The sequence below is a fragment of the Salvia splendens genome, chromosome 1 (genome assembly GCF_004379255.2).
Source record: "Salvia splendens isolate huo1 chromosome 1, SspV2, whole genome shotgun sequence".
Lineage (NCBI taxonomy): Eukaryota > Viridiplantae > Streptophyta > Magnoliopsida > Lamiales > Lamiaceae > Salvia > Salvia splendens.
The window spans coordinates 18,727,178-18,740,157 of record NC_056032.1 but is presented as its reverse complement, the minus strand read 5'-3'; the positions used below and the strand labels follow the sequence as shown (position 1 = coordinate 18,740,157).

The following is a 12,980-nucleotide window of genomic DNA, read 5'->3' as shown; positions in this document are numbered from 1 at the left end:
TCTCATTCATCAACGGTTCAGATGATCTGCATATTACACTATAATGGTGCATTATTAGTCGGTGTGCATTATTCTCCTATTCATCCATATATATATATATATATATATATATATATATATATATATATATATATGTGTGTGTGTGTGTGTGTGTGTGTGTGTGGATGTATTCATTTCCTTTTCCCATATATTCTCCTATTTCCTTCTTGATCTCAGCCGTTGATTTCCTACATCCAATGGCCTAAATTATTGGCTTTAATCATTAATTTTAATCCTTTAAAAAACCGTGTAGGGCAGAATTGGTAAACAATATTTTGTTGGTTATGGAAACTTCCTTAAACTCCGTTGAAGATCTTCCTCAATTTGTTGGCCTCCAATTTGCTGATTTCCGCCGACGGAATCCTCAAAGTCGCCGATTTTGGCCAGGCATAGATAAATTGATTAGTAAATTTAGGGCTTTTCCTTTCTGTTCATTGCTCGAGTGTGTATTGAATTTAAAAGCTATAGAATGTGTATTGGTTATCTTTTGCTTAGAAAATATGACGAATTGCGATTTTCAGTGTCTCTACATTTCATCTTTGATAATGAATTTACTGCTAAAAACCTTAGCAAGCAACTCAGCCAGCACATATATATTGCTTAAAATTAATGTTGGTGGTTGGTATCTTTCAAAAATTTATGCGTCTGCACTCCACAAATATCATGGCGCCTGAAGTTCGTCGTAGGATTTGGTTATTGAAGAAAACCGTTCATTTATATATTGCAACAGTAGATGTGCAGTCTATTGCAACCGTTCGTCGATGATTTCCGGGTGTGCCTCGTTGGTGTTTGTTATTAATTGAACAATGGAAGAAGGTACATATCGTTTATGTTCCAACACTGTGTTCGTCGCCTGCAGTTCATCGCCGGATTTGGTTTTTAAAACAGATGTACATAATTTACATATTGTGTAGTATAATGCGTAGTTTAGTTTCTGTAATGCATTATTTGTGATATGTAATGAACATTTATCCTGGCCCGTTTAATTTAAGTTGTGCTGTGTTTCGATGTTTGGCACATGTTTCTTGTTTTCCCTAAGGGTTTAACAAGCCTAGGGGCTAGGGTGTAGTATGTTCTAAGTCTAAAAAATGTTGACCAAATACACGAGCTGTAGTAATTCGTCTGGGGTTGCACATGCATAGCGCGTAGTTTTTTTAAAAATAGATGTACATAATTTACATATTGTGTAGTATAATGCGTAGTTTAGTTTCTGTAATGCATTATTTGTGATATGTAATGAACATTTATCCTGGCCCGTTTAATTTAAGTTTTGCCGTGTTTCGATGTTTGGCGCACGTTTCTTGTTTTCCCTAAGGGTTTAACAAGCCTAGAGGCTAGGGTGTAGTATGTTCTAAGTCTAAAAAACGTTGTCCAAATACACGAGCTGCACATGCATAGCGCGTAGGTATTTTTTAAAACAGATACATAATGTACAGTTTTGTGTAGTATAATGTGTAGTTTAGTTTCTGTAATGCATTATTTGTGATATGTAATGAACATTTATCCTGACCCGTTTAATTTAAGTTGTGCCGTGTTTCGATGTTTGACGCACGTTTCTTGTTTTCCCTAAGGGTTTAACAAGCCTAGGGGCTAGGGTGTAGTATGTACACATTAATAACAACGTTAACAAAGACCACTAGTTTGAGTTATAAAACTAGTGTTTTGTTATAATCGCGGCTATGGACTAATTTTGATTGATTTACATAATGTACATATTATAAATAATAATGGTTGTCTTAGGTTCATAATGCAATGTTGTAATCAAATAATGCACTTATCTGTCTACTGATGAATTTATATCCATATTTAATAAAACATGCATCCCTGAATTCTGGCGCAACGTTTGAATAAATTAGTGCACTTATTTGATTAAATAATGCAGCCCATTGATAGGTCGTATTACTTACAACATTTTAAATAATGATAATTTCTCGATAAATAATGCAACGTTTTAGTCAAATAATGCACTTATCTGTCTAATGATGAATTTATATCCACTTTTAATATACCATGCATCCCTGAACATAAATAATGTACACGTTTGTTTGACTGATGCCCACAATGGTAGTTAACTACTTTAATATCCCAATTACCAAAAGTACTTAAGAAACAATACAAAAACACACGCATGGTAATTAATATTAAACCAATGCACCCATATACACCATACTTCCTATAATGCATAATATATTGCAAATAATGACAATTTACATACACATAATGCAGAGCTAAAAAAACGTAATGCACAATGTATATTGCTGAATAATGATAATTTCTCGAAGAATAATGAAAGGTTTAATTCAAATAATGCACATTTCCATATCCCTTAGCTACATCCATTTTTGACAAACAATGTATCACAGAACATAAATATTACAAAGTCACGGCTAATCTCTGAAATGCAAAAGTACCAAAACTATCCATAAACTATTCTGACGGGGTCCGTCGACAGTACCGTCGATCACCCTTTCGTCCTTTAGTCTGTGTCTGCTCACCATCATCTCCAGACGTACTAGGGCCTCCCACGGCCAACCTATCCCTAAACTTTTTCGCCAGCGCAACGGTAATAACGTCGTCCACAACATCGTCTACTTATAATCTAAGTTGCTTCTCTGATATGGAACAAACAAATTAATACATCAGAAAATTATCATTAATCAGAATACATAATGCTATTAGCTTTTTAAGGATTAATACATATATCATATCAAATAATGCATAAATCATACTAAATTATGAATTAAAAATGACTCATAATGCGTCGGACAAGGCAAGTAATGCACATTTGATACATACACTACCTGCTTCACAATGTAAGTACAGATACAAATTACCTTTGATAATGTTTAATTTACTTCACTTAATGTAAATATCATGGTACATAATGCAATGTCTAAACCCAAAAATTCACATGTATTACATACAAAGGTTATTAACCCATATATAGAATACCACTCGAAATGTACAATATACTCCAACAAATGCATAATTACAGATCAATACCGCACTGCCCACACCAAATAATAAACATATATAATCTTGACTGAGTTGCTTAACCAACACAGCCAATACCCTTATTAATGCATAATATACTCAACATAATGCATAAATCATTGTATATAATGCACAGTCTAAACTAAGTAATGCACATATATAATCTTTCCTGTGATTAGTCACTAAAACACACAATGCCCTACATATTGCATAATTTACTGGACATAATGACATTTTAAATATATACATAATGCACTACTCAAACCAAATAATATATACATGTACTCTTGACTGAGTTGCGTAAACAATACACACAATACCCCTAAAATGCATGATATACTGCAGATTATGACAAAAAACATGTTCATAATGCACTTCATAAACAAAATAATGCACATACAAATCAAAATAATGCATATAAAATTCATTCAGGAACCACTTTTTCGCACAACAACAACAAATCCTGGTACATTAATCAAATTTTTTTCCAATAATGCAACCCAGTGCATCTGCAATGCGGTTTTAATATGGCCTAATGCGCACTAAACAGACATGCAATTACCCTTCCACACACTCAACACATATGATTTTGAATTGCACAATTAGCGACACAAATATACCTGCAGCTTGTAAAGGTTGGGAGCGCGGACGACCTCGTTTAGGCATTTTAAATCTGTCAAAACAAACAGATATAAGATAGCATAATCCACGATTTTAAACCGAATACTCTACGGATACAGATAACACACGGATTTTTCAAGTTATTATTCTGAATTTCAAAAGACGCGACATATTGGAAGTTCCAATTTTTACTTTTCGTATCTACAAAATCTTGAATACGACTTCCAGAAAGCCCTTTCCGAACATACCTGGGCGATTTGATGGATACAAAAGGAGAGTTCTTGGCGGTTTGGCTTCGACTTTAGCACCGGTGGAGGTGGCAGACGGGATCTTGGACGATTGATGTCAAGATTTTCACGGTCTCACTATGAGAGCAAAACGACGGCCTACACTATTCGATAAGGTAGCGAGTGGAGAGAGTGGAGAGGAAATACAGAGTATTGAATGTGTGAGAATGAACCGTCTCCTGATTTGAAATCTCCAAATCTCCCAAATTTCGGAACTACCAAAATTATGGCGGTTCATTTTCAGTCTTTGTCCATAATACCCTCATAATGCAGTAAGATAACCACTATAATGCAACGCGGAGATTAAAATGAGGCGTCAATCTGGACCGTTTATTAAGATAATCTAACGACTCATATTAAGAAGAAGAAAGGATCTTATGGATGAATAGGAGAATAATGCCCCTATATATATATATATATGTATATATATATAATCGTGGGGCTGAGATTAAAAAGAATAATAGAACAAAAGATACAAAAAGGAAATGAATGCATCCCTATATATATATATATATATATATTTGAATGTTTGAATAATATTTACTTGAAGGATATGAATACATCCTTAAATATATATACACGCGTCCATGCTGTTATAGTATTTTTTTGCCATGAATTTGATTAGATGTCATAATAAATAAATTTTATTTATAAAAACAGTTAAAATAGTTGCACACAAAATCGTGTAACCGTCAAATATTTAATATTGGGATTTAACTCTTTCATAATAGTCCAAATTTCACACCCTATATTTATAAATATTCAAATCTTTTATTGAATGGATGGAGTGTATACGACAACTATCGATGGGAACGCGTTTTCATTTGAGGACGGTTTACGCAATCACTTCCAACCATTTATTAGTCAGCTGGATCTTATATTATTTTAAATTTTGTATGACGCAACATAAACTTTCGTACACCATATGAATATTAAATTGGATACAGAAGAATATCAATAAGATAAATAAATAAATGAAAATTGACAGGTTACTATGGATATTTGGAAACATCTAGGAAAGGGGATTCATGAAACTTGCACCGAAGTTTGAGAAAGATTAGTACTGCACATCTATCCCATTAAATATGAAACATTACTTTTTAACATATATTTTGAAAATAATAATAATAAATAATTAAATTAGAGAAAAAATTACTTAAAAAGAGAATAGTGTAAAGGGGACTCTCCTCTACATTATTCTCTCTTTTACTTTATTTTTTAATCACTTTAGTTATTTATTATAATTTTTCCAAAACAAGTGCGCAAAAGCAAACATTGCATATTTAATGGGACAGGTGGAGTATTTCATAGGAGACTTTAGCGACATTCCATTTTGAATATTGGTGACAAGAAGGGAAGGGTAGGGAGCCTAATTGGCAATTCACTTCAACGGTTGCAGAGATGATATTTTTATTTATTTTTGTTGAAAAGTAAAATGCGGAAAATAAAAAACACAAAAACCTTTATGGACTACATTGTATTAGACTTGAATTGAATTCTCTCAATGATTACACGACCTTTTATAGGTTCTAATTCTAGCTATATATGAAAAATATATATTCTAATTATACTATATCCTTTATATTTGATTTTCCATAATCTTTAATTGATTTCCTTCTTTATTCTTGCCATAACTTAATCTCTTGTCTTCTTGTTCTCTAATCAATTGATTTCCTCATTCCAACACCCCCCCTCAAGTTGAGTATCGAGTTTTTCGACACTTAACTTGCACGACCTTTAGTTTGATAAATAGTTTATACTCGTATTTAAGAGTTCTTCAATTACCATTGATAGTTTATGCATGTATCATAGAGCTTCTTCAATTCATCATTGTTAATTTATACTTGTATCAAAGAGTTATTGAAAGTTTAGACTCGTTTCAAGGAGCTCTTCATTCATCATTGAAAGTTTAAAGTCGTTTCAAGGAGTTCTTCAATTTTCTATTGACGATTTTAACTCGTGTCAAGGAGCCAATCGAGACAGTTTTAACTCGTGTCCGGGAGCTTGTCTAAACAGTTTTTACTCATATTTAGGAGCTATCATAGATAGTCTTAGCTCGTATCCAGGAGCCATCTTAGATAGTTTTAACTCATATCAAGGAGCCATCTTAGATAGTTTTAGCTCGTATCCACAAGACATCTTAGACAGTTTTTGCTCATATCCAGGAGCCATCTTAGACAGTTTTGACTCTTGTCGAGCAGCTAATTCAGACAGTTTTGACTCTTGTCGAGAAGCTAATCTAGACAGTTTTTGCTCATATCTAGGAGTCTTTTCATTATTTTTTTCTGACTAACTTGATTTGGCTCTTCTTCAAATTTTTGCAAAAGACATTTAGTCTTATTGCAATTCTTCGAGCATTTGGGAACATTATTCAATCTTCTTCAATTAAGAAACTGATTTGCAATTCCTTAGAACTTGAGGAACTGCACTATGTCCGATGAGTTTCTCCTAGGCTGTCCAAACCTTCCCAATGGCTCCAAATATTTTACTGATCAACTCCTCATCTTCCTTGGTTGCTGCATCCCCTATAGTAATAACAGACGCAGCCACACCAAGCAGCTAGGGTGTTGATCTTCTTCTTTCACGGCTGTTCTCTTCTCCAGACAACTGATTATCCACCATCGTTGGTTCTCTTTTTGATGACAGTTTCTCCCCCAGTGACGAATTCCACTTGAAGCCGACACAAGCTTTTCCAAACGGTGAGAATTCTCCCGTCACGTTTTCTGATTCATTAACAGGCGACGCTTCGCGGCCATTGTGCGTCTCCCATCTCTGGATCTTCTCTCATTTACTTTAAGAATGCCTCATCTTCTCTTATTGGCTTTGGCTTTTCCCAACATCGCCTTTCTAGCCTTTCTTCCGGTAGGGTACTTCCTTTCCCCCCTCTGTCGGATAACTACTTCTAGATTTTCTTCTCTTTTGGGGGTGGAGACTCGATCTCTTCCATGACTGCTCCTCTGCAGCCTTCTTGTCTGTTTTTGGCGGTTCCTCCGCCGACTCATAGGTGTGTGTAAACTTCGGCCACTTAGTCTTCAACTTGGCCACCATGACTCCAAGATTGCTTTCTCGGAGCTTCTCCTGTCGGCAACCGCCTCGAAGACCCCCTCTTCCTGGTGACAGCCTCTCCCCCTCTGACGGATTCCAAGTTAGAAGCCGGCAACAGGCTGTCTCCGGGAGATTTGAGATAAACAAGCTGATATTCAAGATCTGGACTATTTATTAGTTTTGATTTTTCTCAACCAACAGAAGATAGATCCAACCATGAACGAACACAAATCAGTTTTTTTTGTTTTTTTTGATATAGAGACAGTGAATGATCCCTTTGATCGAACCTGCTCTGATACCATGTTGAAAAGTAAAATGCGGAAAATAAAAAACACTAAAAGCTTTATGGACTACATTGTATTAGACTTGAATTGAATTCTCTCAATGATTACACAAACTTTTATAAGCTCTAATTCTAGATATACATGGAAAATATATTCTAATTATACCAATATACTTTGTATTTGATTTTCCATAATCTTTAATTGATTTCCTTCTTTATTTCTTGCCATAACTTCATCTTTTGTCTTCTTATTCTCCAATCAATTGATTTCCTCATTCCAACAATTTTTACATCTTCAAACAACATTCTTCTTTTATTATTTTATTATATTTACTCCATTCATAAAAAATAGTATCGCTTTGTCATTTTGTGACGTCCACAAAAAATAATTCTAATTCTAAAAAATGAAAGTTTCCCTTTCATACTTTATTCACATTTTCTTCTATCTCTTACTTTATTCACATTTTCGCCGCTGTCTCTATCTCTTACTTCACCTACATTTTTTTTCCTTCCCTCCCTTACTTTACAAATTTATTATTAAAACCTATGTTATCCACAACTGGGACTATTTTTATGGACGAAGGGAGTATATTTTTTTATTTTCTCCCTCGATAAATATTCCTTTCCATTACATTTATTTCATTCCAATTCATCTCAATCTAATTTTCTAATTCCTTCCTTCATCTTCTATTTTTTTATATAATAACAAATGGATCCAAACAACAATACAAGCTATACTGCTTAAATTGCCCACATGTCATGAAAATGAGAATAATTATATTCTCGTAGTAATTTTATGTTTTTCCTGAATATTTTATTTCAGTATAGAGAAGCTCTTTAATTAGGGAAACGAAATATAATAAAGATATTTTTACCAAATTTAAGATTCTTGAGTGAAGGTAGTGACAACTCCACTCCACTAGCACTAAGTGAGAAGTTGAGAGCTGAAATTGGAGCTAAAAAGGCTGATTCGTCTACATCTAGAAGTTGTGTAGGTGGTTTACTCTGTGTAACTGCCACTAGACTATACATAATGTAATAGAGACTACTCAGGTTTCCCTTAGTATGTATCAACAAGCCAACAATAATATCATACTTTATCATAGTGGGTATGATAATATTCTCCTTGAACCAGAGGCGGAGCTAGAAATTTATAGGAAGAGGGGCAAATTTACACATAAAGAAATTTTAAGAATTTTTAAAAATAAATTTTAAGAAATTGAACATCCTGAATCCCCATAACTTTAAGTGAAAGAAAGCTTGGGGTAAAAGTAGTGATGCTAGAATAAGAGTAGTTATAGTGTTGCAGAAAATTAGAATACACGACAATTTCAGTGCTTTCGGAGTAAATATACAGGCGATCACGATCCAGTGTGAACAACAAATCATCGTTGTCCAACGATTTCATGGGGAAGACAAGTCCAACGGATCTAAGCTCTACAGGTGGTAGTAAGCTAAAGGTATATTCTTTTACCCAAGAATTATTATCGACATAGCTACTTATCTGCCAAATAACAACGTTGCAACCACTTTTACAATCACTAAGACACAGCCGGCCCTCCAAAGTAAATAGTCGATATTCGTGAAACATATGGTAATAGAGTCGGGAGTAGGAGGGGAGAAAACAATTAAGAGTTCAGTTTCAAGATCAAATAAGCAAATCCAGTGTTTCTCCTCAAGCACCCAAAACTAGTTCCATAATTATTTTAAAATTTTAAAGAAATCCATAATTATTTTGCAAAGTTTAGGTCTATCTCATATTCTATTTCTGAGGTTCTAAATCATTAAAACTCTTGAAATGTCTAAACTTCTTATACGAAACCATGTGTTCATGTTATTTATTCAGTTCAAATTTCGTAGAATATTTCATGATCCAATATTAAGGCGAACGTGATTTTCTCAATGCATTTCTTATTAGCTCTATCAATTAAATACAAACATAGTGCTTATATATGTAATTGCATAAAAATTGTTTAATGAAATGTTTCGTGATTATAGCATTCTTGAAATAAAGATTGAATCTGTATTTGTAGAAGTCAGTGATTTAGTAGGTTTGGGCTGCGCTTATAAGGGAATTATGAAAGGCCCATTTACAAAATACATCCAAAATGACCCGGCCCGTTTAACTGCGTCTTCCACATCATCCCCATAAGCAGAGGAAAATTCATAATTTTATTTGTAGAAGTCAGTGATTTAGTAGGTTTGGATTGCTAGGCCAATGACGCAACAACTTAAAAAGTGCATCAAGTTTGTGTGGACTACAGAATGCGAACACAACTTCCAACTACTTAACGAAAAATTAACAACAGCTCCGGTGTTAGCAGTCCCTGAATCAAGAGCGAACTATGTAGTTTATACTAATGCCTCAAAGAATGAGTTGGGTAAAATGGAAAAGTAATTGCTTATGCGTCACGGCAACTGAGGCCCCAAGAGATGAATTACCCAACGCATGATTTGGAATTAGCCGCGGTAGTACATGCTCTGAAAATATGGAGGCACCACCTTTATGGAGTTCGATGTTAGATTTTCACTGATCATAAGAGTCTCAAATACTTCTTTGAACTAAAGGAACTGAATATGCGACAGAGAAGATGTCTTGAATTAGTGAAAGATTACGATTGTGGTATAAACTACCACCCAGGCAAGGCTAATGTGGTAGCCGATGCTCTTAGTCGAAAATCTCAGCAATTGGCAGTGGTGATCACTCAAGAAGAACTATGGCGAGAATTCGACAAAATGGGGCTAGAAGTAGTACAAACACTTGAAATAGTGGAAGCAAGGATTGCCACCTTAGTGATGGAACCAGATTTGAGAACTCAAATTATAAACGCACAAAGACAAGATGACATCATGGAGAAAATTCGAGCAAAAGTACGATCTGGTGATGAAAACTCCATATTTCCAACTTCGACTTTTAGCTATCTTTTTTGGCTCAAATATGCACATTTTCACAAAACACGTCAAAATACCAAAATAGATAAAATATACAATTAATGGACGTGTAGTGCAACTTTGATACTCAAAATGGACCAAATAAGGGCCTTAAAACAGTGCAAAATCCGAGCGTATCACCGACCGTGTTACATATTGTGAACGAGACTCACAACAGTCTACTGTGCAAAAAATTTAGACTTGTTTGCTTCTTATACATTTAAATATTTAAGAAGCACCCAATGCAATATAATTACTTCTCCTTATCTTAGGTTAAAAGTGGATTGTAGAGTTTACCGTATACAAACAATTATAATCGTGCAAACTGCTAAAATATACATTTTAGTATACCAATCCTAACACAGTAGCTATCTCATTTCTATAATAGTAGTATAACGAGAATGATATTTAAAATCTTTGTTTACTCGAGTATTCTAAAAGAATTCTCCACACACAATATCACCATATAAATTTTCGAAAGATAAGCTCTTTGGTTTTCCACTAGCATTTCACCAAAATAAAATATTTGAGGATGACACGAGTTTTAATATTACATATTAAGGTACGAGAAAGAAATATAAAAGTATTCAAGATAGTGTTACACGGTGAGACGAAAGTATTCATAGGGCAATGTGAGAGAAAATATTTAAAAAAACAGAAAATTGACTAATTTTATAAGACAGACTAAAATGACAAAATAAGACTCGATTTTGAGGTGGAGGTAATATCTTGAACTTTATTTTTCGTCAGAGTGTAGCAATGGTAATTTCGTACTTGTTCATAACGGGAGTAGTGGGTTTCTCCTTAATCCAATATGAATCCATTCCTTGGCTGGTGGAAGAATTGGATGTGGTCCTAGTAAGTGAATTGCCCATCACAGTATTTTTAAACCAGTAACTGAATGGCTTGGGTGGCTGTAGAATCTCGACATCACCTTCCAGCATCTTGACCACCACACTCATGGGTGGCCGCGTCTGTGGCTGATCCTGCACGCACCATAATGCCACCATACACATCCTCTCGGCCTTGCTTCTCTCGTTTTCCGGAATCCCTCGACTTTCCACCAACGCAATCAACTCCCCCTTCTCGTACTCTTTCCACACCTGCTCCGGAAACCAATCTACACTATCACTACTATTACCTTTCATTTCAGTGTTTCTTCGTCTCCCAACTATCTCAAACATCAACATCCCAAAACTATACACATCACATTTGTACGTTATAGGATAATTTTTGAGCATGAACTCTGGGGCCATGTACCCCGGAGTTCCTCTGTACCCTGTGAGGGAAACGTGAGTATCATCTCTATTGCAAAGCTTTGCTAGCCCGAAATCGGCTACTTTTGGGGAAAAGCTTGCATCCAGAAGCACATTCTCCGGCTTAATATCATAATGTATAATCCTCTTATCACACTCCTCATGCAAATACGCGATCCCTTTGGCAGTGCCTAGTGCGATGTCGTGCAACTTCTCCCATTCCAACAACTGATTTTCACCGAATAAATGCCTATCCAACGATCCGTTTTCCATGAATTCATAGACGAGGGCACTCATAAACTGATCGTGGCAAAACCCAAAGAGCCTCACTAAATTGATGTGATGAACTCTACCAATACTTCCAACTTCGGCCATGAATTGTTTGCTCACATCATTGCTGCTTTTATTGAGGACTTTCACCGCAATTTTGACCCCATTGGGGAATTTTCCCTTGTACACTTTTCCATACCCGCCGGAACCCAATATTTCGGCGTAGTTGGTCGTGAATGTATAGAGCTGTTGAGCTGTGAAACGGACCGGTTTATCTTGAGCCAATTCTTTGAAGAATCTGTCCATCGTCGGAGCATCTGCTTCCCAAATCGGGATACTATTTGACGACGGCGGTGTGGACGTAGCATTTCTTCTTAAATCAACAATTTCTTTGCCTATTTTTTGTCTGTTCTTGCAAACATAAACAACAACCACAACAACAATCCCCACAATCAATATGCTCACCACACCTACAGTGGAAAATTTGTACACATTTTAATCATGCATTCTGCTAGCTCTAACATGATTTCACCAAATCCATAGGTTCACCTTAAGAAAAAAAATGAGAGATGTAGGACAAATGATTTTTAGTTTATGGCCCGAACCGAATGATCAAGGACAATCCAATATATCACTCATCCCCTAATTTGTTTTCTCTCCTCACCCATCCCTTTCTTGCCTATGCTATAAATTCATGGCTTGTCGTCCAATGCAATTAAAACTAAGCAATGAAGTTCGAAATGAAAAGCCGATACTTACTTGAAATAATCGATACCGTTTGTGCCGTATTGGTGAGCCCTTTGAAAGAGTCATCAACGGGAGAAGAGTCTCCGTTGAATGACATAATATATGTCGATGACAGAAACACAAAGTAAGCTGCACGAAATTATTACTAATATTACGACTTATGTAAGACGGAGATGCCACCATTCCAATACCATAAATATGTTCCTTTTTACGAATATTTAAAATCAGCATTTGCAAAATATATATACGTGTGTATTATAAAGAAGAAAAATCACGTCATATATCTACCAACCATATCATATAGCTACAACCATATGATATGGCAGACAATCGCATCATATATTCCCATTAATGTGCTCGGTAATAAAAATGGGACGCACACTAATCATTTTGTATTGCACTGTAACTATGTAATCGACCAAGCATGGCCAAAACACATAAATTATCATGTTCACTCATTAACCCACTTACCTCCAATTCGTTTGTCAATTCATATCCTACCCATAT

General features: G+C 35.2%; 1 protein-coding gene and 1 long non-coding RNA gene across 2 annotated transcripts; both read right to left on the bottom strand.

The window, feature by feature from the left end:
* Positions 1–2,526: 2,526 nt before the first annotated feature.
* Positions 2,527–3,981, bottom strand: LOC121756283. Its single transcript, XR_006040911.1, has 3 exons — positions 3,903–3,981; positions 3,654–3,706; positions 2,527–2,651 (listed from the first exon to the last, which is right to left on the bottom strand). It is a non-coding gene; the product is annotated as an uncharacterized LOC121756283 (long non-coding RNA).
* Positions 3,982–10,681: 6,700 nt separating this feature from the next.
* On the bottom strand, positions 10,682–12,547 carry LOC121804715 (rust resistance kinase Lr10-like). Its single transcript, XM_042204354.1, has 2 exons — positions 12,486–12,547; positions 10,682–12,196 (listed from the first exon to the last, which is right to left on the bottom strand). The coding sequence occupies exon 2, from the start codon at positions 12,030–12,032 to the stop codon at positions 10,947–10,949; it is 1,086 nt and encodes a 361-aa protein (XP_042060288.1). The 5' UTR covers positions 12,033–12,196; positions 12,486–12,547; the 3' UTR covers positions 10,682–10,946.
* Positions 12,548–12,980: the final 433 nt, after the last annotated feature.